Source organism: Dryobates pubescens, chromosome 6 (genome assembly GCF_014839835.1).
Source record: "Dryobates pubescens isolate bDryPub1 chromosome 6, bDryPub1.pri, whole genome shotgun sequence".
Taxonomy (NCBI): Eukaryota; Metazoa; Chordata; class Aves; order Piciformes; family Picidae; genus Dryobates; species Dryobates pubescens.
Window position 1 is genome coordinate 30150028 of NC_071617.1, and position 25327 is coordinate 30175354.

At 39.4% G+C, this 25327-nt stretch overlaps 1 protein-coding gene across 1 annotated transcript in view; it reads right to left on the reverse strand.

Annotated features, from left to right (window-relative positions):
- GALNT2 (polypeptide N-acetylgalactosaminyltransferase 2) overlaps positions 1–25327 on the reverse strand; it is a 99512-nt gene that overhangs the window by 28031 nt on the left and 46154 nt on the right. Inside the window, exons 2-6 of the mRNA XM_054162246.1 lie at positions 16081–16171; positions 8910–9063; positions 4204–4302; positions 3147–3214; positions 2189–2254 (exon numbers count right to left, since the gene is read on the reverse strand). Coding sequence (XP_054018221.1) covers positions 2189–2254; positions 3147–3214; positions 4204–4302; positions 8910–9063; positions 16081–16171 — 478 coding nt within the window. The remainder of the gene's footprint in view (positions 1–2188; positions 2255–3146; positions 3215–4203; positions 4303–8909; positions 9064–16080; positions 16172–25327) is intronic.

The window sequence follows — 25327 nt, forward strand, 5'->3', positions numbered from 1 at the left end:
CCAACACCACCTAATCAACTAAACCATGCAACCAAGCACCCTATCAAGTCTCCTCCTAAACACTTCCAATGATGGTGACTCCACTGCCTCCCCGGGCAGCCCATTCCAATGGGCAATCACTCTCTGTGTAGAATTTCTTCCTAACCTTCAGCCTAAACCTCCCCTAGCACAGTTTGACACTGTGTCCTCTTGTTCTGGTGCTGGTTGCCTGGGAGAAGAGACCAACCTCCGTCTGTCCACAACCTCTGTTCAGGTAGTTGTAGAGAGCAAGAAGTTCTCCCCTGAGCCTCCTCTTCTGCAGGCTAAGCAACCCCAGCTCCCTCAGCCTCTCCTCATAGGGCTTGTGTTCCAAGCCCCTCACCAACTTTGTTGCCCTTCTCTGGACATGTTCCAGCAAGTCAACATCCTTCCTAAACTGAGGGGCCCAGAACCAGATTTTTCCTACAGTTCTAGGATCATCACCAACTTACCTTCCTCATTTTTTGCTGCACCCCCATGCTATTTCTCACTATAGTTTGCCCACTCTTCTATCAACTTCTTCCAGAAATGACCATGTTTCATCAACTCGTGTCCGAGAGCCTTCCTACCACCTTCTTCCACTGTCTTTCTCCTGTGTTTCTTTTTTGTGGTTTGGTGGAGGGTTTTTGTTGTTTTGTGTGGTATTTTTTCTTGGCTGTCTGGGTTGGTTTGTTTGGTTGTTTTTGGTGTTTTGTTTGTTTGTTGTTTTTTTTAATTGTTTGTTTTAAAACTTTTGCCTTCCAGGACTTCTTTTGGAAGAAAACTTCTGGCAAACCCAAATGGTGGTTCTTCTCTCTACTCCTCAATTACACAGATCCCCTCAGTAATTTGACCTGTTTCTTTCCTTACTTCCTTCTAACACTTGTTTATTGGATGACCTCGCATTTTTTAAATCCCTTGCTACATTTACATACATACCATAGAACATCCCACCATTTCTTCCAATACAGAGAACAGCAAGCTTCCTCTCATTCCTTTGCAAGTGTGCTCTCTACTTTTCTCTATTACTATTCAAAATTCATTGGTATTTGTCACTCAAGAGCAAGGTCAAGTTATTTTTCCCCCATCTTCTTCTTTCTACGTTGTTTGCCACCAAGTGTCTTAAACACTAGGACTTTGTAACAAGTGATTAAAGTGATTTAAAGATAATTTCTAAATTACACCCACAACACTACTGTCTCCATCAGTGCTGTACTGATCAGAGAAATGGTATCGACTTACTCAGAACCCTGCAACCATACCAAATTATAAGAGACCTACTTTCCTAAAAGCTTTTGTTCACAAGTATGTCCCAAACAAAATTTTAAACACTAAGAGCCCATCAATTTGCAATAAATAATTTTGGGATAACACAGTTTTCTGCATGTCATTTCCAGTTTCTGACAATTTAATGATTTTACCTCCTCCCCAGGGCAGGCTGTCAGCCTAGAAGATGCAGTGCCTATAAAAATAAACAAGCACATACCTGCTAACTCAGTCAGCTATTTCAACCATCAGTCCCAGTTATTATTTCAAACTGCAGAATAGCAGTTGCCTGTATCTAAAATTCCAGGCTGCATAGCCAGAAAGCTGCTGACTGAAGGGCTCAGTGACAGGACACCAGAATTTACAAAGCAACAAAGAGGTAAACAAAAATGTAACACAAGTCTGTTACATGGCACACTTGCTTCAGCAAAACTAGAATACATGATCCCAGGCCTCCTGGCTGCTAAAACCCTCTCCAGTCTGCCTAACAAACTGTTTGCCAGGCCGTCTATCAAATAGATCCTTAAAATCATCTTTAGTAAGTGAACCAGCAATAAAGAGGGCCACTTTTAAGCTGTATCATTTCAAACATTCATACAGTTTACAGTGAGACCTTATGAACAATGGGAGCATCTTGACTGGGGACTCAATGAATTAAGAGAAAGGAAAGTTTGATGGTCAGTGGCAATTTCTCAAGTCAGTAAAAGCTAAGAACGAGCAGCTGGACACACAACAACATGAAAACAATCAATCAGAATTAATGTTTTTATTGCATAAACACGTTTGTTTTTATTCCTGCCATTAGCAAGTTGATTTGTAAAGTAAAAATCCCCCTTCTGATACAGAATGCATAGCAAGATGTTCCTTGAAGATTAACAGATAAGGAAGCCCAGAGCACGTTTTTCCCCCCTGGGATGAAGCCTACCTTCTCGGTGATCATTTCGAAGTACCCGCACTTTTTCGATTTTTCCCAAGAGAGCACCATCCTCAGCTTAAAAAAAATAATAACAAAAAAATCAAATCCAGTGATGAGAAAGTTTGCTATCCAACACTACATATCGTAAGAGAGGCTGTCTTCAAAGAAAACCCAAAACCTTTGTAGTGAAAACATTTACGGTCACAAATAGGTAAGAGAGGTGCTTAAAAACACCCCAACAAGTGACTTGTCTCAGAAGAAGCAAAGAAGAGTTGCCAGGCTAAGAAATGACTACCTTTCTTATATTATTTAAAGCTAATTTAATTTTGCACTTTTGAAATGTTTCTATTTAATTGTATTCTATCTGCTTAATTTAGACATTTACTACATTGCATTAAAAAAGTTTACTCTGCATATAAGAAACTTCACCTTTTAACCAACATTAAGGCTTAAACCTATCCTAAACTAGCTATAAACTAACAATGCAAATAAAGACCTTAATTTCCTTTTAGAAATGTTATTTAGAGGTGCATTTCAATTGTTTGAGTTTGCATTGTGTATCGTATAGCTGCCTCAGTACTTCTAGATCATTGACTTATTTTAGAGTCAGTAGGATTTTTTTCAAGAGGCTGATGGAGGTTAGCATTTGTTTAAGGCTTTGCTATAAAACTATTTGGTGCAAGCGCCATGGGGTTTATTTTTAAATCAGACAGCATACTATACATAGGCTGCTTTCAATTATACACTCTGCTCCTTCAGCTAGCAGGACATAATAAAGTCTACCTGAAGCATTTAACAAACCTCTTCCCATTTCCATAATGGCAGATACAAAATAATCAAAAACTAGTTTTGGATTAGTCTCTGCAAATTCCTGTTCATGTGACCTATTCTTAACCAAGTCACCTATTAATGCCTACAGAAAGTCTTATTAGAATAAACAAAGTTAAAACCCTGTAAAATTACTTACAATCATTACTGTAGTCATCCACCAGTATTATTTCCTTAATAAGATGTGACGGGCTTTTTTTAAGGACACTGAAACAGATTAAAGAGTATTCAATACTAAGCAGGCTCAGGTTTCTGTAATAATTTCATAAAAGCAGTTACTTTGTTAATCCACAACAGAACTTAATTGGGGATCCTATTTTCACCTTATTCTTATTCAATTTATTCTTACAAAAAGCATTTGTGTAAAGGGGCACATGCATGATAGTTCCCTCCTGAAATTCTAGCCTTTGGAAATGACTGGATATTAGACTACTTGTAACAGGGAGGTTTTGCAGATAGCTTTAAGGCACATACCTCCTGCAGAACCATCCTTCCCGAGTCTTTCTTGAAACTAGTTAAATAGCCAAACTCCAAACATCTTCTGGATGTGAGTGGTTTGGATCACAAGCCCTTTGAGGAGCTGCTGAGGGAGCTGGGGTTGCTTAGCATGGAGAAGAGGAGGCTCAGAGGAGACCTTATTGCTGTCTACAACTACCTGAAGGGAGGTTGTAGCCAGGTGGGGGTTGGTCTCTTCTCTCAGACAACCACCAACAGAACAAGAGGACACAGTCTCAAGATGCACCAGGGGAGGTTTAGGCTGGATGTTAGGAAGAAATTCTTCACAGAAAGAGTGATTGGCCATTGGAATGGGCTGCCCAGGGAGGAGGTGGAGTCATCATCACTAGAGGTGTTTAAGAAGAGACAGAATAAGGCACTTGGTGCCATGGTTTAGTTGATTAGATGGTGTTGGGTGATAGGCTGGACTTCATCTCGAAGGTCTTTTCCAACCTGGTTAATTCTATTCTATTCTGCATTTGTAGTCAAGGAGAGTTATTTTGTGTGTTTAACGCCACTATTTCAAAACATAAGAACTGGAGGCATGAATGAAATTAAGGCTCATCTTTCCCTCTGCAAATGGTTCAGAAAAGCGTAATGGATTACTTCCTTTCCTTATCATAAGCTATTACCTGAGTGAGCGATTGGCCAGGGGTGGGGGGACACACACACACAGAGAAATCAAGGTGTCTCAGGTATACCTGATAACAGTTCGAAGCAAAGCAGATCTTGCTTCATTATGAAAGGTGATCACCACACTAGTGGCTGGCAAATCTATCCGCCATTGTTTCCGCTGACACCTGAAAGACATAATATCCTGACATTTAAACACGGTTATTTACATCCCAGAATTGGCAGAAGCAGTTATCTGTTAAACTCATGTGCACTCTACATCTACCTAGGAAGATTGAAATATTTTGTTTGCAGCTGAAATTATAATCGGCTCCTTTACAGCCACTTTTGGTAGTTATCTTAATAAATAATAGACTAAGAAGACAGAGTCAGATATAGGCAGGTTCAGAAAAGCTACTGACCTCATCACTGCAGTTATGTCATAAATACCTTTAATGCAACAGAGTATGAAACCAGAGTGCCTATTTCCAATGAAAATGCATGTTCTCACAGGCTGCTGCGTATCTCTTCTTTAGAATGCCATGTGTCCACTTCTATTTTTAAAGCTACTTCAGTATCCTGGTATTCCTCACATACACAATTTCTCATTTAGAACAGAAAAGTGTTTGTAAGGATTGTAAAATTTGTAATTTGAAAAGCAAAGAGAGCTGTGACATCCTAGAGCCAACTAAAATTAGAATCTCATCCAAGCCATACTCATAATGAAATATTTAATCTATGTCAACTGATTTTTCATTACCTCTAGTAGCCTGAAATTAATATAGTAAAGAAAAAGAAGCAAATCCCAACTTACTTCCTGCAGGACTACATAAAGTTAAGCTGTTCAAATCTTAAAACCACACTACTCCTCTTGTATTAATCACTAGCAGTACTAGAAACACTGTATATTTAGTTTCTGCTGAAAGTGTTACATAAATGAGTAACGTATTTATTCACATAGACTGTCTTTAATACTAGTTTCAACAGGCTTGGCTGTCTTCACAGGAGGTAAACTCAGCTAACATACACCTGTTGCAAATTCAGCAAGTAATTTTGTACTTGTGTAGCATTAATCAAACTACCTTTTAAGAAAAGAGAGGCCAGATACATTGCTAACTAAACATCTACAATTAGGCCTCTGCCTGTATGAAAAGCTTCTTTGTGATTAAATATCTGTGACATGCATCATAAACCACACAACCTTCAACTTCCAGGAATCAGAGAGTAAGCAGCAATGTGCTTCTTGCTCCTCTACAAAATCCTAAGACCTGCAGCGTTTTCAATATATTCACAGTATCAGACACATTACTGCTTGCCATGACATAAAACGTTGTGTTGTGGTGACCTCAGCATGCTCTGAAGCAACTCATGCCAGTCCTACAATACAATTGATGGGTCAGATTAGGAAGGCCTTGTCTAGCTGTTCTTCTCAAATGGTAGGAGTACAACTTTGTCCATCACTAACATCTGGTGTTGAAGCACTAAATTGCAAAGTGGTACGTGTTCCTGAGAAGTAAAGAACTAAGACCCTCTCTGTTGCGAGCTTCTGGCAATTCCTTTAGGCAATTACAAGTCATGCAGCTATTACACAAAGTCAATCGTGTCAAAAGAGGCATTTTTTTTCTTCTAACTTTCAAACTGCCCACAGAGAATATGCCTACCAGTGTGCCTGCAGTTATCACAAGGACTTGTATTAGAATAATTTTTTGAAGCACAGAGATCAGACTTTCTTTCCTCAAGTGACAGCAATTAATTTTACATGTAGAATAAGAACATACATTTGGATAAAATAGAACTGCAAACCTTGATCTAGACCTTCACTGCTTAGCACAGGTCACTAAAATTAGTTACAACATGAAAAGTACATTCTTTCCCCCAGACATTTCAGTCACCTGACTAGTTCATACCACTGACAAATTCTCTGATACCTCTGTGATTTGTTGAAACCATTTTTTGACAGAAATATCTACTTTAACCACTGCAAGAACATTCACCTCAACAGACACCTGGGTATGGAAGAGACATAAAAGTTTATTTCTTCTTCACTGAAAAGTAAAACTTGAGAGTGAGGTGAGAAGCTTCTAATAGTTGCCAAATGAGATGTATCATGAAACTAAACACGGTTTAGTTCAGCTGAAGTACTTCCCGGTAATTCTCAAGAACCATGACAACACGTCACGTAAGAGATGTGGTCAGAAGTCTCTGGTCCAAAGTAAGCATGGTGGACACTGGCCTGCCAAAACCACAGAGTATTTCACCCTTCATCCCACTCACAGGAGGCCAGCTCTGGAAGCTTCCTATTACAACTGTGACACTCACTTTATAGATCTCCAAAATTTACCATGACAGGAATAGCTCTCAGTTGCACATCATAAACAGACTGCAACAGAAGGAAACCCAAAGCTGCTGAAAGTGGCAGTTGTGAGCATCAGCTGGAGTGAGAATCTGCATTCCTGCTCACATCCCCTCTTCTCTGTTTACTTTCTTACATTGCATCTTCCTATTTCTTGCTTTTCCTTTTTGCTTAAAATAAAGGCAAGCAGCCATAAACAAGGTAGTTGAAGTATTTTCCAGTACTGCTGGGAAGCTTTCACAAAATGCAAGTAAAAAACTTTGGTCTTAACTAGCAAAAGTTTGTCCAAAGCAGAAAAGACTAAACAATGTAGTATAAAGAGAGATGCACCATTACATACACATCTGCTTCTGAACAGCCTAGATAATTTCATCAATTAAAGCCAAACATCCCCTTAAACACACCATTACAATTAATAAAAAGTGGCTTAAGCAGAAACAAATATTTCCTCATCCAGGTTTCTGCTCTTAAAAAGACTGTAGCAGCTCCATAAGAGATCTTAATCCAGTTTCCAATGTTACTGAAAATAACATGTTTCCAAGTGCCATGTGCTGTAAGGTATTCTTCTTCCTACGGCTACTGCGCTTGCACTTTCCATTGGACAGTTCCCAAGCAAATATTTCATGTAAGTTTCTCATCTTCTGCAGTGAATGGCCTTGCCAAAACAGAAAAAAAATTTGCAAAACAGCAGGGAAAACAAGGAGGACAATTTGCTGGAATGATTACTTCAGTTTGGGGTTGTTAGACTTTTTTAGGCTGTTTTGAGTTTGGTTTGTTTAAAAAAAAAAAGATGACCATTTACAGACTGATGTGCCCTTTAATCTGCTCCATGGCAGTCTAAGTAATTATCACAACACAGATAGAGCTTTTCCCCAGAAACATCTCTTCCTCTTTCCACATAGCAGGGTTCTTTTCCAGCTCCATACAATGAAAAAAATTCAGGCAGGATAGCATATAATCACAACATAGACACTGCAGTATGTCTCCTGTCATCTCTCTTATTTAAGCTCTTCTCAATGGAGAGCATTTGTCATAACCCTCAGAGGTTATTAAATATATGGGGGGGGCATAATTAAAAAAAATAAAATCAAAATTCTAGAAGCTTCTGTGATGCAGGTACTCTGAAATTGGTAGCTGTGCTAAGTTCTCATTGGAAAAGAATATCTGATCTACAAATTTAGACTGCATTTCTTCTGAAAGAAAGTATACATAACAAAGAAGATTCCTAAGTCATTTTACACTCCTCAGTATGCCATGGGCATCATGCTTTTCACTCTTTTCATGGCAACAAGCAAAGCACCAGATTCTTCCTACTTTCACATTCAATTAATGGCAAGTTATACAAGACTTGCTTTATCTAATAATCATCTGCTTAAAAGGAACCTAAAAATAAAGAAATGGTATTATACAACTGACTTAAAAATAACACAGAAAATGTGTGAGTTTCTACACAAATATCCTGCACTACACCCTTTCTGTTTAAAGGGGTTCATGAAGAGAAAAACAGGCACCTTCCTTTTATCTTCACCTCTGGAGTCTCCTCCAGTTTCTTCTACCTACAATGCTGTGAATGTGCTTTCACCCTAACTGCAGAATTAGTTAGGCAAGTAAGCTATACACACTTGATTAATTTAATACCTTGAGAATATGTCTGTCCAGACTTTAAAACTAAGTTCAACCTGATTTTGTTATTTTTCTTTAAGTCTGAAGTCTTAAATGAACAACTGTTGTTTTAATATTAATCAACGTTGCTTAAAACCAGACCAGCATAAATCACTCAAGCCCTTTTTAAGATGAAAGTCTTCTCTACCCACAAGCAAATAGTATTTCTTTTTTCTTACTCTGAATCTGCACAAGCAGCCTAACATAAAGGTTTTTAAGCATCTGAAATGTAATCCTGTCCTTTGTTCACTTGGGTGTGCATTGGATTTCTTTAGGTCTGGAGTTGACAATCATCACACACTTAGAAGAACAGAATTCAAACAGCAACTGAGATCCAAAGGGGCCCTTGGAAATCTTTCATTAAACTCCCTGCTCAAAGCAGAACCAACTACAGCAGGCTGTACATCAGGCTTTGAATATCCTTAACTAAGCCTAGGGACTTTGCACACTCCATCTGAGTAACCTGCTCCACTGTTTGATCATCCTCACAGTGAATCTTAAAAATGTTGAAATGGAGAAAAACCATCAGATAAACAGGAACAAAGAGATTGAAATGCAGCACCAGTTTCGATATAGAACACACACTGATGGAAGTCATGGGAACAGAAAATGCTGAATAAGACTCATTGTTCTTTAACCATGTTTAAGGATTACATCACAGTTCAGTGTTCCAGTCATCTCAAAGGCTGGAGAGCTCTTGTTTAGAAAACACTTCTGGATGGTCAAAAAATCATTACAAAAAATTAATTTAAGTCAAACATGGCTCAGTTTGGCACTTACTGATCATGCCTAGTGTCAGGAATGCTTCGGTCCATTCGCAGTTTGTCACTTTCTACCTGATTGAATTTGTTGCGGGCATATGGATCCTGGCCAGATCGCACCATGGTAGCACTAACATAAGCATCTTGATCAAAGTCTTGCCACCGAACTTTTCCTACAATAGAAAACCAGGAAAGCATGCAATTTAAAGAAGAGCATTCAGCAATCCCACCATAACTGATGACATAGCTCGGTTTTGTTGTGGGGTTTGGGTGTTTTTTTGGTGGGGGTTGTTGTTTTTAGTTTTGCAATCAAGTGATTAAATCTGTTTTGTTAACAGTGTTACATCAGTAACCTTTGCATATTAAATTCCCCTAGAATATCCTGTGAATTAATACAGAATTAAACAATTCTACTGATCTCAGTTTACACAAGTAATCAGCAGGCCATGCTTTACCTTGTCCATTTTGTTTGGGGTTTTTTGTTGGTTTGAATCTTTTTTTTTTTTTTAAACCCACATAACTACAGTTTCTCTATTAAAAGAAAGCCACCCCCAAAAATCCCAACACTCTACATATTAACAGGTATTAATGTTGCAGATGATCTGGGTATAAAGTTACTTAAGTAACAGAATACAGAATTAACCAGTTTGGAAAAGACCTTCAAGATCACCAAATCCAACCTATCACCCAACGCCATCTAATCAACTAAACCATGGCACCAAGTGCCTCATCCAGTCTCCTCTTAAACACCTCCAGTGATGATGACTCCACCACCTCCCCAGGCAGCCCATTCCAGTGGCCAATCACTCTTTCTGTGAAGAACTTCTTCCTAACATCCAGCCTAAACCTCCCCTGGTGCAGCTTGAGATTGTGTCCTCTTGTTCTGTCGCAGGCTGTCTGAGAGAAGAGACCAACCCCTGCCTGGCTACAAACACCCTTCAGATACATACATAGAATACATACATACATAGAATAAACCAGGTTGGAAGAGACCTTCAAGATCATCGCGTCCAACCCATCAACCAATCCAACCCACCTAAACAACTAACCCATGGCACCAAGCACACCAAGGTAGTTGTAGACAGCAATAAGGTATTCCTTGAGCCTCCTCTTCTCCAGGCTAAACACCCCAGCTCCCTCAGAAACTCCTCATAGGGCTTATGCTCCAAACCCCTCGCCAGCTTTGATGCCCTTCTCTGGACACATTCGAGCAACTCAACGTCTTTCCTAAACTGCGGCCCAGAACTGGACACAGGACTTAAGGTGTGGCCTAACCAGTGTTGAGTACAGGGGCAGGATGACCTCACTGCATTTGCTGGCCACACTACTCCTGATACAGGCCAGGATGCCATTGGCCTTCTTGGCCACCTGAGCACACTTCTGACTCACGCTCAGCCAGCTGTCAACCAGTACCCCCAGGTCCCTTTCTGCCTGGCTGCTCTCCAGACACTCTGTCCCCAGCCTGTAGCCGCATGGAGTTGTTGTGGCCAATGTGTAGAACCTGGCACTTGGATGTGTTAAATCTCATACTGTTGGATTCTGCCCATCTGTTCAGGTCCCTCTGCAGAGCCCTCCTGTCCTCTAAGAGATCAACACCTACTCCCAACTTGGTGTCATCTGCAAATTTACTGATGATGGACTCAATCCCCTTGTCCAGATCATCAATAAAGATATTGAATACGATGGGGCCCAGCACTGATCCCTGGGGACACCACTAGTGACTGGCTGCCAACAGGAAGTGACACCATTCACCACCATTCTCTGGGCCCAGCTCTCCAGACAGTTCCTAACCCATTTACTTTGTAAGATGCAGTCCAGACTTCAAGGACATTATAACTTGATTTACTGCATCACAAGTAAAAACACAGTCAGTTATAACCAAACCATTTGAGAAACAGACCTTTCAGAAGTACAAACCAATATTATTCTCAGAAACATGTAGGCAGACCACCAGATCATTCTCCACTGAGACTGCAATCTCCTTTAACATCCAGAACTGATTCACAGACTTACTTTCTTTTTAACAATGATGCTGTTATGTGACTGGTCATGTCACTAACACATAAAAGTAGATCAGCATTCAGATATCAGGAACAAAATTTCAGGTTTTTCACTATCTTCAGGAGTAAACTAACAGTATGATATTTACCAAATGTCTTAAAACTACCAACTCTTAACTCCAACTGAACATTTGTTTTTGCATATTCACAGCCAAACCTATTCTACCTACAGCAAATTGAGAGTTTAAGTTGCAATGCAATAGACATTCTTACTTTAACACGGATATGTATTAGAATCTCTCACAAGCATGTTGCAGCGAACATAGTATGCTGTTAACATAAAATGATACAGGACAAAAGCTGGTTTGGGGGTTCACACTGTTTATTACATATGAGAGGGGTTAATATTAGCTGTTTCCACAATTGACATAAAAAGGCTTTGAGGCACTTTCAATTAAGTTCACTAAGTAGCAGATTGCAGAGATGTCTAAAAGCTGATCCTGAATGGAGTGACAAGTAACATGGCTCAGGCATATCCTAAGCTAGGATATGCATAGAGGAAATACCACTCTAAATAATTATTAATGACAGTCAGAGGTTGCTCAGACGATTCCAGTTTTGCCTTTGTTCCATAACTCAACCTGCAGAGCAGAGAAACTAAAGCAGGCCTCATTTACAGCTTTCTGTCTACAAGACATGCCCCAACTATGGTGTGTTAACTACTGCTAGAAGTTTCTGATATTATAGGAACACTTCTCATTAAACAAAATAACCACAAGCTTGATTAAGAATTCTGTCATCTCAGGAGCATTCAAAGAGCTCACCTACAAAAGCAACTTGGACCCATAGTATGATCTGGTTCTCAGTCAATAGTGAAGGTTGCAAGGCAAAAATACCAAGTCTGGAGGGGGAGGTGCTTTTTGTTTAAGAAACATCCAACAATCAAGTAAAGGCATAAAGTAAGAGAAAAGTGCCCATACTTTTGGATTACTGATTTAAGAGCCAGATAGTTACTAATAAACAACTATTTTTACATCTGAATCAGCACCCTAAAGAAGTTAAAACATGCACACAGTGAGAGAATCCAGAACTAGAGTGTTACACAAACCTGACTGCAAAACATTTAATAGAAACCTAATGAAGCAGCCCAGAGGGGAAGCTCTGGGAAAAATAACTAAGAGAAATAGAGATTTTTCAGGTTCTAGTTACTGAAAGAAGTCTACAGAGGAATCTTTCAAGCTGTTGTTGGTAGCCCATAGACTGCCAAGAGTTTTTCTGAGCCTGTCAAATTCTTTCTTCAAAGCATTTCCAGGAACTTTCTTTGGAAACAAGTTTACATCACAGCCAGCTACCACTGGCTACAAATAACCCAATACAGAGTTGTTCATAAAAAATTACACCAAACCTCAGAAGCAAGAAAACTATGCAAGATACAGAGTGGCTTGATTCGGGAAACTAGAAAAACACAGCACAGATCACAAGATCATCTCCCTATACAGCTCTTGCCCTTAGCACTTTCCAATGCTTTGCAACTTCTTTGTCACCCAGACTGTACTATCCCCCTTCCTTCCAATTCATAATACAGCTTCAATCTGGCACATACACTGAATATTTTCCAAAATACAAGACATGTCATATCACTGCTTTTCTTGTCTAAAAACAGAGATCTTTGGTCACTTCACAAAATATAATCTAAACCTGAAACACTTTTTAATATAGGGCTTTCACCTTTCAAAGACTCCAAATACCAATGGATTTTGGAAGCCTGCTCCAGGATTGCCACCCCTATTCGCTCCTCAAATTGCCTTCCATCCATTGGGAAGAGCATGACCTCTTGTGTTTTGATTGAAGGCACTGCATCAGTGGGAAGGGTGATGCCATAACAAACATTCTTCCTAAATAGGTTGTGTTCTTTTTGAGCTACAACATGCAACATGGGCTGCCCACTTGGTTACAAGTGCTAACAGCTCCAATTAACTGCTGGAAAATGAAAGACAGATACAAAGCTAAATACAGTGTCCAGCCTTACTTTTGCTGAAAGGCTTGTATGACAATTTATCAACTAAATTCTGAAGTTAGAAGTGGCTTAACAAAACATTTTCCAATAATAAGCACTGTTCCTGTGGTACACAAATATGAACAAGTTTGATTTCATTTCTCCTGTGAGTTTTGATTAATTTGCCAGGAGGAAAGAGTATCAGAAAACACAGCTGCATTATTTCAAACTTAATTTAAGCAAGCTTGTAAGCTCAAATTCAAGTAAATGTGTGTTTATGTTTGCTGAGACCTAACAGGACAATAAATTAATCTTTTAAACTCAAAAGTAAACAAAGTGTGGAATCTGCTATCAGAGACTAGTAGAAAAATAAACAAATAAGCTGACAAAAATAAACAAAGCATCAAACAACCCCCAAGCAATTAAAAATGTAACAAAATAAAAATAATACCCCCCCCCCCCACACACACTGAATCAGCTATAAATCTATAACAAAGATATGCTGCAATGCTAACCTTGGTTTTAACAAGAAGTGCTTATTTTAGAGGCTCTTCCAAGCCTGAAAGGTTAAGCAGAAACAAGGTGATACCTGGTGAAGTTCCTTCTTTTTGTCCCAAGTATTTCCTCACTCTCAAGTCTTGGAGAATACAACCCACAAAACCAGTGCAATGCTGATTAATTTTAAATAGTAAGCACTTTCCCCCCCCCCAATCCCCCCCCTGTAATAAGTAGCTGTATTTTAAAAATAGTCCTACTTTGGTACATTTTATTCCATTCCAGTTTCCATCCAAGTAGAGCTTGACATATAGTCCAGAAAGCAAAAAGTAATTTTGAGAAGAAAGCAAATACCATTTTATAGGGCTACATTTACTGAAAAGCACTGACAGCTGCAGAATATAAGAACAAGTAAATTTGGCTTGCCAGGAAAGAGGCAAAGCCTGGCTCTGGCTCCAGCAAAAGGCACTGTCAATCCTGTGCAGTATGAATTAAATCTATTAGGGAAAAGTCAAGATAACAGTAAGAGCAGCTTGAAGTAAGACAGAAGAGAAGTAATAGCATAGCAGATAAATCTGCACGTAACCAAGCAGCATGCAACAGAAGAATAGATAAAAAAAATCCTTTTAATACCTTTCACTCTCTCACCAACTCAATACAGCTGAAGAGCAATAAGATACTTGGTTTAAATCGTTTATTTTTACTTACAGCCATTAAGAGATTCCAGATCTTCATTAACTAAGATAAAGAGCTGTTTGAAATGCCTGTCACTACAGAGAACTGGTTATGTAGTTTTGCTTTATTTATTCATTTATACCATTCAGGGCTGGTCTAACTGCAGAAACTATCACAATTTTCTTTTAAAGCCATAAACCACAGAACCAAACTTCTGAATCATGTAAGTCATCAAATAAAGGGCTGATACACTCTTCATGTGAAGCCATTTTAAAGATCAAGACAATAATTCACTATCTCTGAGAAGTTCTGAAAGATGCTATGATTCTGTACTGCTGAAACCTAAACTACAGGTCTCCTAACCTCGATGGAAAAGCAAGAAAGCTTTGAATCAAAGCCCTCTGAAAATCTGTTTTAAAACAGTATTAAGAAACTGCAAGTAAGAATTCCAATCTTCATTGCCATAAAGATTCAAAGTTTGCCTACATGAACTGCAAAAAATCAAAACAGCGATGAGTGCATAATTATCTCTGTGTAGCTTTTGATGTTTCATTCTAGACTCTTTGCAGTAACGATTCACCTGCCTGTTAAATCAGGTTGTAAAAGATTACTAATCAACAAATAAATGAAAAAAAACCAAACAAACCCAAACCTGACCTGCTCTACTTTCCACTTAATTTTATTTCTAGCTCCAACTGTTCCAGCTTCCAATATCTCTCCCTTTCAACTTATGACACTTCCCACTTCTTTTAATATGTGGATAGCTACACAGGGCCACTGGGAAATTAAGGTCTTAGAAGAAATATATAGGGTTTGGACCAGAATACATAAACATTTGAGAAGGGAAAATAAGAAGAGTAGCTGGAAGGTGTAAAATTGGCTGACCTATATGATCCTGGTAACAACATATGCAGAAAGTATTGGTAATGAGGGGGGGAAAAATAGTTTAAAATATCTGCCAGAAACCACGTTAGAGCTCTTTAACTTAAAAGATTTATTTCCAAATTTATATGCAAAGTAAAAGTTTGGTCAAAACCCTATGCATACAAAACCAGAGAATTGTTTCCCCTCTCCAGAAAGCAGCTAAAACAAGGTAGGCCAAAGGCTACACACACAAAAAAACCCGTGGATATCAGACAGCTTAGACTGTACCAGGAGCCTAAGAATGTAAAACAAAAAGCATACCTCACACATAATTGGGGATGAAAGCTTCCAGCTGCTTAAAGGAAAGTTTGCCTTAGTTAGCCCTTTCTGCATGTCCTCAAGTATTTTAAATGTTTGGTTAAGACAGATATATAAGCCAAACATTAAGATCATAGCAAAAGAGTGAAATGCATTGTGAAGATATCTTACACTTTTCAATACAGTGTAAAATATTCAAACCCATTTTACTATTTCTGTATTCCTTGAGCTATATTAAATTAAATCTCATTGATGTGAAACAGTTAAGCAGGAAAAGAAGCTTATGGAAGAAGTCACAAGAAATAACTCCTTAGTTTTTCTAGCTCATCCTCAAGACATGAGGTCATTTCACTCAAAAATCGTGGTGCTCTGCTACTTGCCAGCATCTGACAAATACTGAGCAAGTATGAGAAAAATAAGGTACACCCCACCAGCATACTCAGGAGAACTTGCCACATCAAAAGGTAGACAAAAATCTTTAAAGTATGAGTCTTGGCTGAACTTCAGGCAGAAGCAGGCCCATGGTGACATGTCTGTTGTCTGCCAGCATTATCTGTCAAGAGAAATGGACTGCTTTTGTACCAGAGGCTTTTACAACACCTCAAACCTGTTGTAGGACAATACAAATGGACAAGCGGAGAGTCACTTTCTCTATGGTTTAAAACCCTATGGAATAGCAAAGCTGATAAGATTTAAGGAGGCTGAAGCTTTAAGAATAGAGAAGTATGTACCGCTAAAACAATCCTACCATTCCCAAGCTACAAAGAATTACTAGAATCAAAACAACTGCTGTGTTTTACACTTTCAAGGATAAATGCTCACAATAAATGTTACTGAAATACCTGGAGGTAGCGTCTCCACACTTTGTGATTTGTCCTCCCCATCACTGCCATGCACGTCTTTTCTTTTGGGGTCAATATCATTTGGGTCCTCCTGAAAAAAGTACATAATATTTAAATTCATTTCCTTAGCCGACTGAATTTTGTGCCTGCAAAGTAAACACCAGTAACTAAGTTCTGTGGATTTTAAACTGGCTAAGTGGTTCAGGAGAGTCAACTCCGGATTTCAAGAGATATGATGATGCTTTTCGGGAAACAAACAAAAAGAACAAAAATTTAAGGTGGGATTTAGCATTTAAATTATGCAGTAGTTCTTATTTGTAAGAAAGAAAGCTGTTTAAGAAGGAGATGTACTAAGAAAGACGGAATAATTTTGTTTGTTTGTTTTCCCCTGGAAATACTCAGATGACCAAAGCAGGCAAAAATACTACAGAAAATCTGAAGAAAGCCCTACTCTTAACAAGAATTAAGTTGTCTCAAACTGAAAAGCCAAATTATCTAGCAGTTATATCCAGAGTGGCAGCTTTCATACTGGGGAAAAAAAACAAACCCAAACATAACACCATCCCAAAGTATATTCAAGTTCATATTTTCATGTCTTCATTTCAGGGGAACTTTCTCTGGGTTTCACAAACAACTCTTCTGGATTTATGAATCCAGTAGTATTGGTAACATCCATTTAGAGAGTGTGTGTAGGGGAGAGAAGTTTCATCCCTCCAGTCCTCCAATTCCCAACATTTATTCTGAATCTGTAAATGTCTGTTGAAGGAAATTTCCACAGAAAAAAACCCAAACACCACATTCTCATATGCTCATTACCACAAAAATACAAGATGTTAAGCTGAATTGTCCCACTCTGCATTTGGAAGAGGCAGAGAAGAGGGTAAGTTATTGTTTTTCTTTTAAAAAGATAATTAGTGACTGCATGCCACTTGCAGGCTACATTTAGACAACTTCTTTAAGTGGCTTCAGCTTCTGCTGTTCTTGTTCACTTGCCAAACAAAACACTATTTCCTTTTCTACATCTGCACTGAAGAGGTCCTAATTATATTATCAGTTTTGTTTGTACAATCCTGTTAAAGACAACACCTTTACCAGTACCATGCCTATACTAACCAGTAAGTGCACCTAAAAATATTACCAGGCACCAAAGTCAAGCAGTGCACAACAGTTTGCATCTCTTCTAGGGATCTATCAGTCTTCAGTAAAGGGTGACGGTGTACAAATCTCAGAGTGTAAATTCTCTGCCATCCCAGCTCCCAAGCTGTGGCTGGGAATTCCTTGGTTAGAACAGTAACTAGTTGGAACAGGCCCAATGTTGGGAAACACAACAAAATGAAATACTACACATGGAAATGTATGTTTTCCATAGCATAATGCAGCAAGGATGCCAGAGACAAGACATTTATCCAGGTTTCAACAAGTAGGTCCATGCTTTGGGATGCGGGGCCTTGTGAAGGTCAATAACTTGGCTTAAAGATAGATTTAAAACAACAAAAACAAATCCCCACACTCCCAAAAATCAAATAATCTGTTTTAAGGAAGTGATCATGGCTTATGCTGGTGAGGGAAATTATTTACCACTGTGTGCCGAGTCCTACCAGCACATTGAAGCAGAAGCCTTCCGTGGTTGCCGAAAGCTGCATTGCACTAGTTATTTGGGTTTGTGCGCCGGTTTAAAGATAGCAACAGTCTGGGAACCCTTAATAAGTGCAAGTATCAACTGTAGGTGGAAGAAAAATCCTTCCAATATAAATGTCAAGATTTGCATAATTTCATGAATCTCTCCACCATTCCAGATTACTGTAATGAGCCTAAAAAAAAAATACTTATGTAAATTGGAAAATAAATGTGAAACATCTATTCAGCAATAGAAGAGATCACAAGGATTGCTCCTGCAATTAAAAATTACTGGCTGCTTTCTCATTTTCTCCCTTCCATGGTCTTTAAGGAGAAACTCTGCCTTTCTGCCTGTCCATCCTGCTAGCTGAAGAGCATGTCCAATTATAGTTATTTATCTAATTGTTTCACTTTGGGGTTTGTTGTTACGTTTCAGATTTTTAGAATAACATAAATAACCAAAGGCAAAGTTAGTTTTAGAGATCTCACAGCTAGCTGCCATTTTGCATTACTACAAAATCGAGGCTTCTAGGAAACTCCTCAAGTTCAGCCCTCAGATATTCTGAGGTGAGCCCAGCTGCTAGGATGAAGCTTCCCACCACAGACTGCTGGATTTCAGCAGTCCTTGCCTTCAAGGACTCCCTATAAAACAGTATAGTGATAGGAAAATATGGGACATTAACCTCAAACCTTTGTGCCCTAGATTAGGGCCTTGCAGTATTTCCAAAAGAATTCTTTAATTATTTTTAGAATAGACTGCTCAGCTAAACCTTAAGCACAAACTTTCACCCAATAAAGCATTTGGGAAGTGCATGTGGGAAACCAAAGCCTTTTAGGGACAAACAACACGTCATATCTTTTAGAAAAAATAAAAAGAAATGGAGTTCACAGAAGAAAGCAGACACTAAAACCATAGACAAGAACACAATGAGTTTCTTCATATCTGACTATAAGTTGCTTCAGCACCTTAATCTGGTGCAATACAAGAATGAATCATAAGTCAAATGACATTCCTATGTTGTCATCATCACAGGACAAAGTAGCTTTTTCAGCTTGCTTGGAGTAAAACAAATCCCAGTTTCTAATGTGATCTTACGAAGCTGCTTGCATTTGATGAGCAGTCTTGGTAGATGGTAACAATGCCTCCACTGACAAAAGTCATTCATACAAAAAGCTAAGCTTAAGGTAGGATTGAAAGCAACTGAAACCGTTTACAAAGAGGCACAGCTCTTTAATCATGAGAGCATAAGAGGGAGATGTAATGAATAGAAATTAAAAATCAAAGGCTAATGCCTTTTTCAATATTAATACACTATTAATACTATTAGCACTTAATGCTTTAAAATACTATTTTCCCAACATAGAAAAAAAGCTGACAATATCTGGCTACAACCTAAATATGCAAAGGCTGTAAATACACCTCAAAGTATTTGGAGCTTCTTAAAACATTAAAAAGTAGCTGGCCAGCTAGCAAAGACACTAACCAAACATTACCTGCACATGGAACACCACCAGACTAATACATGAGTGGTCATTATTCATGCAGTTCACAGAATGTTACAGGTTGGAAGGGACCTCCAGAGACCGAGTCTAACCCCCCTGCCAAAAGCAGGGTCACCTAGGGTAGTCCACACAGGAATGTATCCAGACAGGTTTTGAAAGTTTCCAGAGAGAAGAGATCCCATAACCTCCCTAGGCAGCCTGTTCCAGTGCTCCATCAACCTCTCTGTAAAGAAGTTTCTCCTCATGTTGAGGTGAAACTTTCTGTGTTCAAGTTTGTATCCATTGTTCCTTGTGTTATTCCTGCACACCACTGAAAAGAGATTGGCCTCCTCCACTTGACACCCACTCCTCAAATATTTATAGACATTGATCAGATCTCCTCTCAGTATTCTCTTCTCCAGACTAAACAGCCCCAGATCGCTCTGTCTCTGTTCACAGGGGAGATGCTCAAGTCTCCTAATCATCCTCATGGCTCTCTATTGGACTATCTCTATCACAGTATCACTAAGGTTGGAAGAGACGTCATGACTAGACCATGGCACCAAGTGCCACGTCCAATTTCCTCTTGAACACCTCCAGGGATAGTGACTCCACCACCTCCCTGGGCAGCACATTCCAATGACGAATGACTCTCTCCGGGAAGAACTTTCTCCTCACCTTGAGCCTAAACTTCCCCTGGTGCAGCTTGAGACTGTGTCCCCTTGTTCTGGTGCTGGTTGCCTGGGAGAAGAGACCAACCCCTTCCTGGCTACAACCACCCTTCAGGTAGTTGTAGAGGGCAATGAGGTCACCCCTGAGCCCCCTCTTCTCCAGGCTAAACAATCACAGCTCCCTCAGCCTCTCTCAGCTTGTGCTCAAGGCCTCTCACCAGCCTTGTTGCCCTTCTCTGGACACATTCAAGTGTCTCAATGTCCTTCCTAAACTGAGGGGCCCAGAACTGGACACTACTCAAGGTGAGGCCTAACCAATGCAGAGTACAGGGGCACAATGACTTCCCTGCTCCTGCTGGCCACACTATTCCTAATGCAAGCCAGGATGCCATTGGCCATCTCTAGCAGATCCCTGTCTCTCTTGAATTAGGGAGCCCAAAACTGGACACAGTATTGCAGCTGTAGTGTCACCAGGGCAGAGCAGAGGTGGAGAAGAACCTCCCTAGACCACTTATGTTCTCAGACCAGGTCACATACAGCAACATCAAAATAGGTAGTCAGTGATAATGCACATGTTAGAGGTATTGGGCACATCTTAATTTTACACAGCATGTCACTGCTTCCCATTAATTCCTGATTCAGTACCAGATGACTTGCAAAGAAACCAAATAGCAACCTTTCAACTACATTCAGTGGGAAATCTTACAACAGTATTGAAGTAGTACCAATTGAAGTTATAGTAGTAGTACCAAAAAAAACCCTAGATTACATGTAGTTTAAAAATCAGTTATATAATTACCTCCAAAACTCACAAGTTAAGATGATGTACATTTACTTATCAATGTGTTAAAATATTCTTTGCAAATCATAAGCACAATTCATTATGGTTAAACTGAATACACTGAGAGGGGAAGGGGTTAGGTTGATTAATCACTGAAGTACAGCAACCTACAGCATATGGTAAACTTTCTATGCCTTAAAGTTTACAAACCTTGCTATCACCACTTACTTTCCTGTTCAACTTACCCACTGCATTAAGACTACTATGTAGATTGAATATGAGAAAGACAAAGATGCAATATGAAACTCCAGTTTCAAGAAGTAGACTAGAAAAAAAACCTTGCTTCATGAAATGATTAGTCACACATTTGCAGCTGCTGTGGTGCAGGCAAAGGGAGGATAGAGTAGTGTAAATGCAAAGCAAGATTCCAACATTTTTAGAGCATTTATACACATCTACAAGATACAATCATATTCAACAAGAAATTTAAGACTAGAAAGCTGTAATTATACACATACATACAGCACCAGAACAAGAGGACACAGTCTCAAGCTGCACCAGGGGAGGTTTAGGCTGGAGGTTAGGAGGAAGTTCTACACAGAGAGAGTGACTGCCCATTGGAATGGGCTGCCTGGGGAGGTGGTGGAGTCACCATCATTGGAGATGTTCAGGAGGAGACTTGATAGGGTGCTTGGTTCCATGGTTTAGTTGATTAGGTGGTGTTGGATGATAGGTTGGATGCAATGATCTCGAAGGTCTGTTCCAACCTGGTTTATTCTATTCTATTCTATTAGTAGATAACCTACCTTACCATTACTTAGATATTCCAGGTCACATAGCCTTATGGTTTTGTTATATATGTTTGCACTGAACACTACATTCCTTACAAGCTTTGCAACACAATTAGCATTTTGTTAATTGTTAGTTCACTTGACACCCACCCCCCCAACAAAACACACACACACACCCCCAACAATACCCACCAAAAATCAAAACAACCAACCAAAACCCCCATATTACTGATTCAAGTCCTTACATATTGCTCCTATATAAAGAAACAAAGAAACAGCACCAACCCTAAAAGCTCAACACTTTAAACTCCTACTGTTATTCCTGTTTCTGTCTTCCACTACATGCTTTTTCATTAGTTTTAAGTTTAATAGATTTGACATTTGACTGCTGTGCACTAGATCTCATCATAGCAGAGATTTCTGTCCTACAGTGGTTTCCCATCAACAAGAGAACAACTTACCAACATGTAACACCACTACTATATTTAGGTTTTCACACACCTTACAAATGACAAGTCAATATAGATGTCAGCAAAGCTCTCATGGCTGAAAACAACGGAAGTGGGAGCTGAGTATGCCTCCCTACTAGCCCTTCCTCTCACAGACAACCCAAATGCTGAGCGACATGCTACATTTGGGCCAGGAGATGGCTGGGAACTATGACAGAACCACATGCTATCTGGACAGCTGTTCACTGTTTCTTCCGTGGAAACAGCAGCAAGTGAGATGCAAACACCTAACAGGCTAACATGCATTGCTACTTTCAGGGACTAAAGCCATCCACTTTTCCTGCATACACATCAAACCAGATGCTTTGCTCATCACCATGTACCCACACAACTTTTCCAAAAGTTCACACAGAATACAAAGTGGAGAATTATACAGAAGAAAACAAATGTTCTGCTTGCCTTGGTAACATTCAGTCAGACAGAATAATTGAGAAATGTGGCTTCATGGTTCAAAATACATGCAAGAGCTTAATATCTGGTTTGGTACTAGCTTTTAAGATGTTGGCCAGGGGCCAGATGCAAACAGATTTTCTTCTGCTGATGATTTTCTAAGAGGAACTGAATACTGGCAGCATCTTCAAAGAGCACCATTTGATCCATCTGGCCTAATACAAGGCTTTGCTGCATCATGCAGTACAGATCAGTCAAATCAGTTGATTTTGGAAAGGGAGCTCTCACTGCAGACTCCTCTCAGCACTCTGTATATTTCTGTTCTGATCATGTACTTGGGGCCATATTCACAGAAGTACTTTGATGTTATGTAGAGCAGCACTTGGCAATGCAAGAATTTAATGCCTGTTACAATTCAGATCTCTGCACCAAGCATGAAAGCTCCTTACAGTGCTTAGATACTTAAGAAAAGAACTTGAAGTCAAGCAGAGTCAGAAAGATGCCTGTGCCACAGACCCAGCCAAAGCCCAATCTTCTGTGCCACTGCTGGCACTTAATTTCTACCTCTTCACCTCCCCCAGTTCACTTTACAATCTTTTAATTATGTATCACTTCAGATGCTCATAGAATAGCTGAGCAGGCTCTGATGTGCCCATTTCTCCTAACTGAGGAGGATCCTTCAGCACAGGAGAGAGTCCAGCACTTTCGGCGCCTTTCTGACCCAACACTCATGTGCTGCTTTCCAAGAGGTCTTCAGAAATATGACTCTAAGTCTCTCTTGCTCTAGTAAATTGATCCAGCTTTCCTACATGACAGGTGAGCACTCTAGCAATTTAATGTAATTACATTACAGGCTAGCCATGTCTTCCCTTATCAGTAAAAGTGTTTCGTATGAAACCAAGATAAAGCATGCTTTGAAAATGTCTGGAACACTGCTTCTTACAGGCAGGATGAGCAGGAAATATCCCACAAACAAAATTACTTCCTTTGCTTGCAAACTTACTTGTTAGCATTATTAAAAATGGTATTTCCAAGTAGAATAGAATAAACCAGGTTGGAAGAGACCTTCAAGATCATCGCATCCAACCCATCAACCAATCCAACCCACCTAAACAACTAAACCATGGCACCAAGCACGCCATCAAGTCTCCTCCTGAACACCTCCAATGATGGTGACTCCACCACCTCCACAGGCAGCCCATTCCCAAGAAGCAAAGCATAAACAGAAAACACACTGGAAATATATACACTTTGTAGTGTTGGCTTACCATGCTTAGACACTGTGTCTGAAATTATTACAGCAAAGATGATTTAATTTTTCTTCTTATTCCTTTAGTCAGTTAATTACTGCCAAAGGTAGGTTCCTTTCACATGTTTGAATATTCAAAACAAAAGCAACTTTAAGATTTCTAGGCATAATCAACTTACTCAATTGACAAGAGCTAAAAAGCAACAGAGAAATCCTGGTAGGGCTATTCAGGCTGAAAGCTGACATAAGCTGTTAAATACAAAGATTTGCACTTCAAGAAACCAATTAAAATTTGAAGATAACCTAAAAGTAGCAGAATGACATCCCCCAAATCCCCTCATTGGCTTAATATACACTGGATTAATTGATTAGCTCACAAATGCTGTGCGGTTTTAGACTATTTATGTTTTGCTGTAAAACAGTGAAATGCTTTTGACATCATACAAGGTGATCCTAAACATAAAAAAATCCCACACCACTCTCACAGCTCCATGAGAATTCAAGTACCCAGCTCCAGGTGACACCTAATGAATCATGTTCCCACTTGCCTAGAGATTTCATACAATCTAGTAAGTGTCTAAATTCAGCAGTCAGCCTCATCAACTCCCAAGTAAGCAGAACATGAAATGTTATTTACCTTAGAAAGGGACAAGCTAATATACCACCAAAAAGAGGAAACAAAAACCCTGCAAAGGTCACAAACCCAAAACAATACACTCTTTTTTTCTTCAGCTGTACCACGAAAAAAAGCTGTTGGAGCTGAAGTGGTCATCAGAGAGAACAGTCAAGAGTCCAGTAATACGCACCCCTGCCCAGATAAAGCCAGAGGCTTCTAACCCAAGTTTAAAGAAGCCCCACTAATCAAGCAAAAAAACTCCACAGAGGCTCCCAGAGACAGAAGTGGGACCAGCAACCACTATGAAGTGCCCATGGATCAGAAAGCAAAACAGAATCTCACTCCAATGTGTGGGAGAGACTGTCACCTCGCCACAAAAATAGCAAAAGAGAGTGGAAAGTCTCACATACCAGAAAATACAAATGCAGCAGGAACACTGTGAAGGAGCATTAAAAGCCTTAGGGTTTGTTTTTTTCCATTTTCCCCCCTCCCTGTGGTTATTAATTTCTCATGATTCATGAAGCTGCGTAAATGTATCATGTCTCCAAAACAATCTCACTTGTCTGCATTACCTGCCACAGACCATGGAAATAAAACATTGCAAAGCATCTGCAGAGAATATTTAAATCCAGGATAAGGTCTAAGTCTATCACTCAGTTTTAGTTCTCAAAAGGACAGACTGATGAAGAAAAAGGGTGTATTTCAATAGCTAATTAATAGGGGGTTTGAAACAATGTTTAAAACACCCTTCTGTTCTGAAATTATCAGGGCAGACAGTTCCACAATTTACACAATAAGTGCACAATCAGCAGCACTGGTTGTTGATTGCTCTTTTAGTTGTGCTAGATTGAGGGGAAAACAATCCAATCACAAATCCAACCATAAATCATCATCAAAAGAAGCTGAGTGATCTGATCTGCTATTCTATACACGCAAGTAAAAAAAAACTTCAACAGTGAAGAAGAATCAGGAAGATGTCACAAATCTTTCACCATTTGCAACCTTAAAAAAGCATCTTACTGGTACGTCCACCTCCATGAAGCACTGTCATTGTGTTTCCTATGGGTTAAGCAATGTTTTTGAGGCACAGCAGCCCTTATTTTAACATGCCTCTCTCATACCTACAACTTTTCCCCAAGCT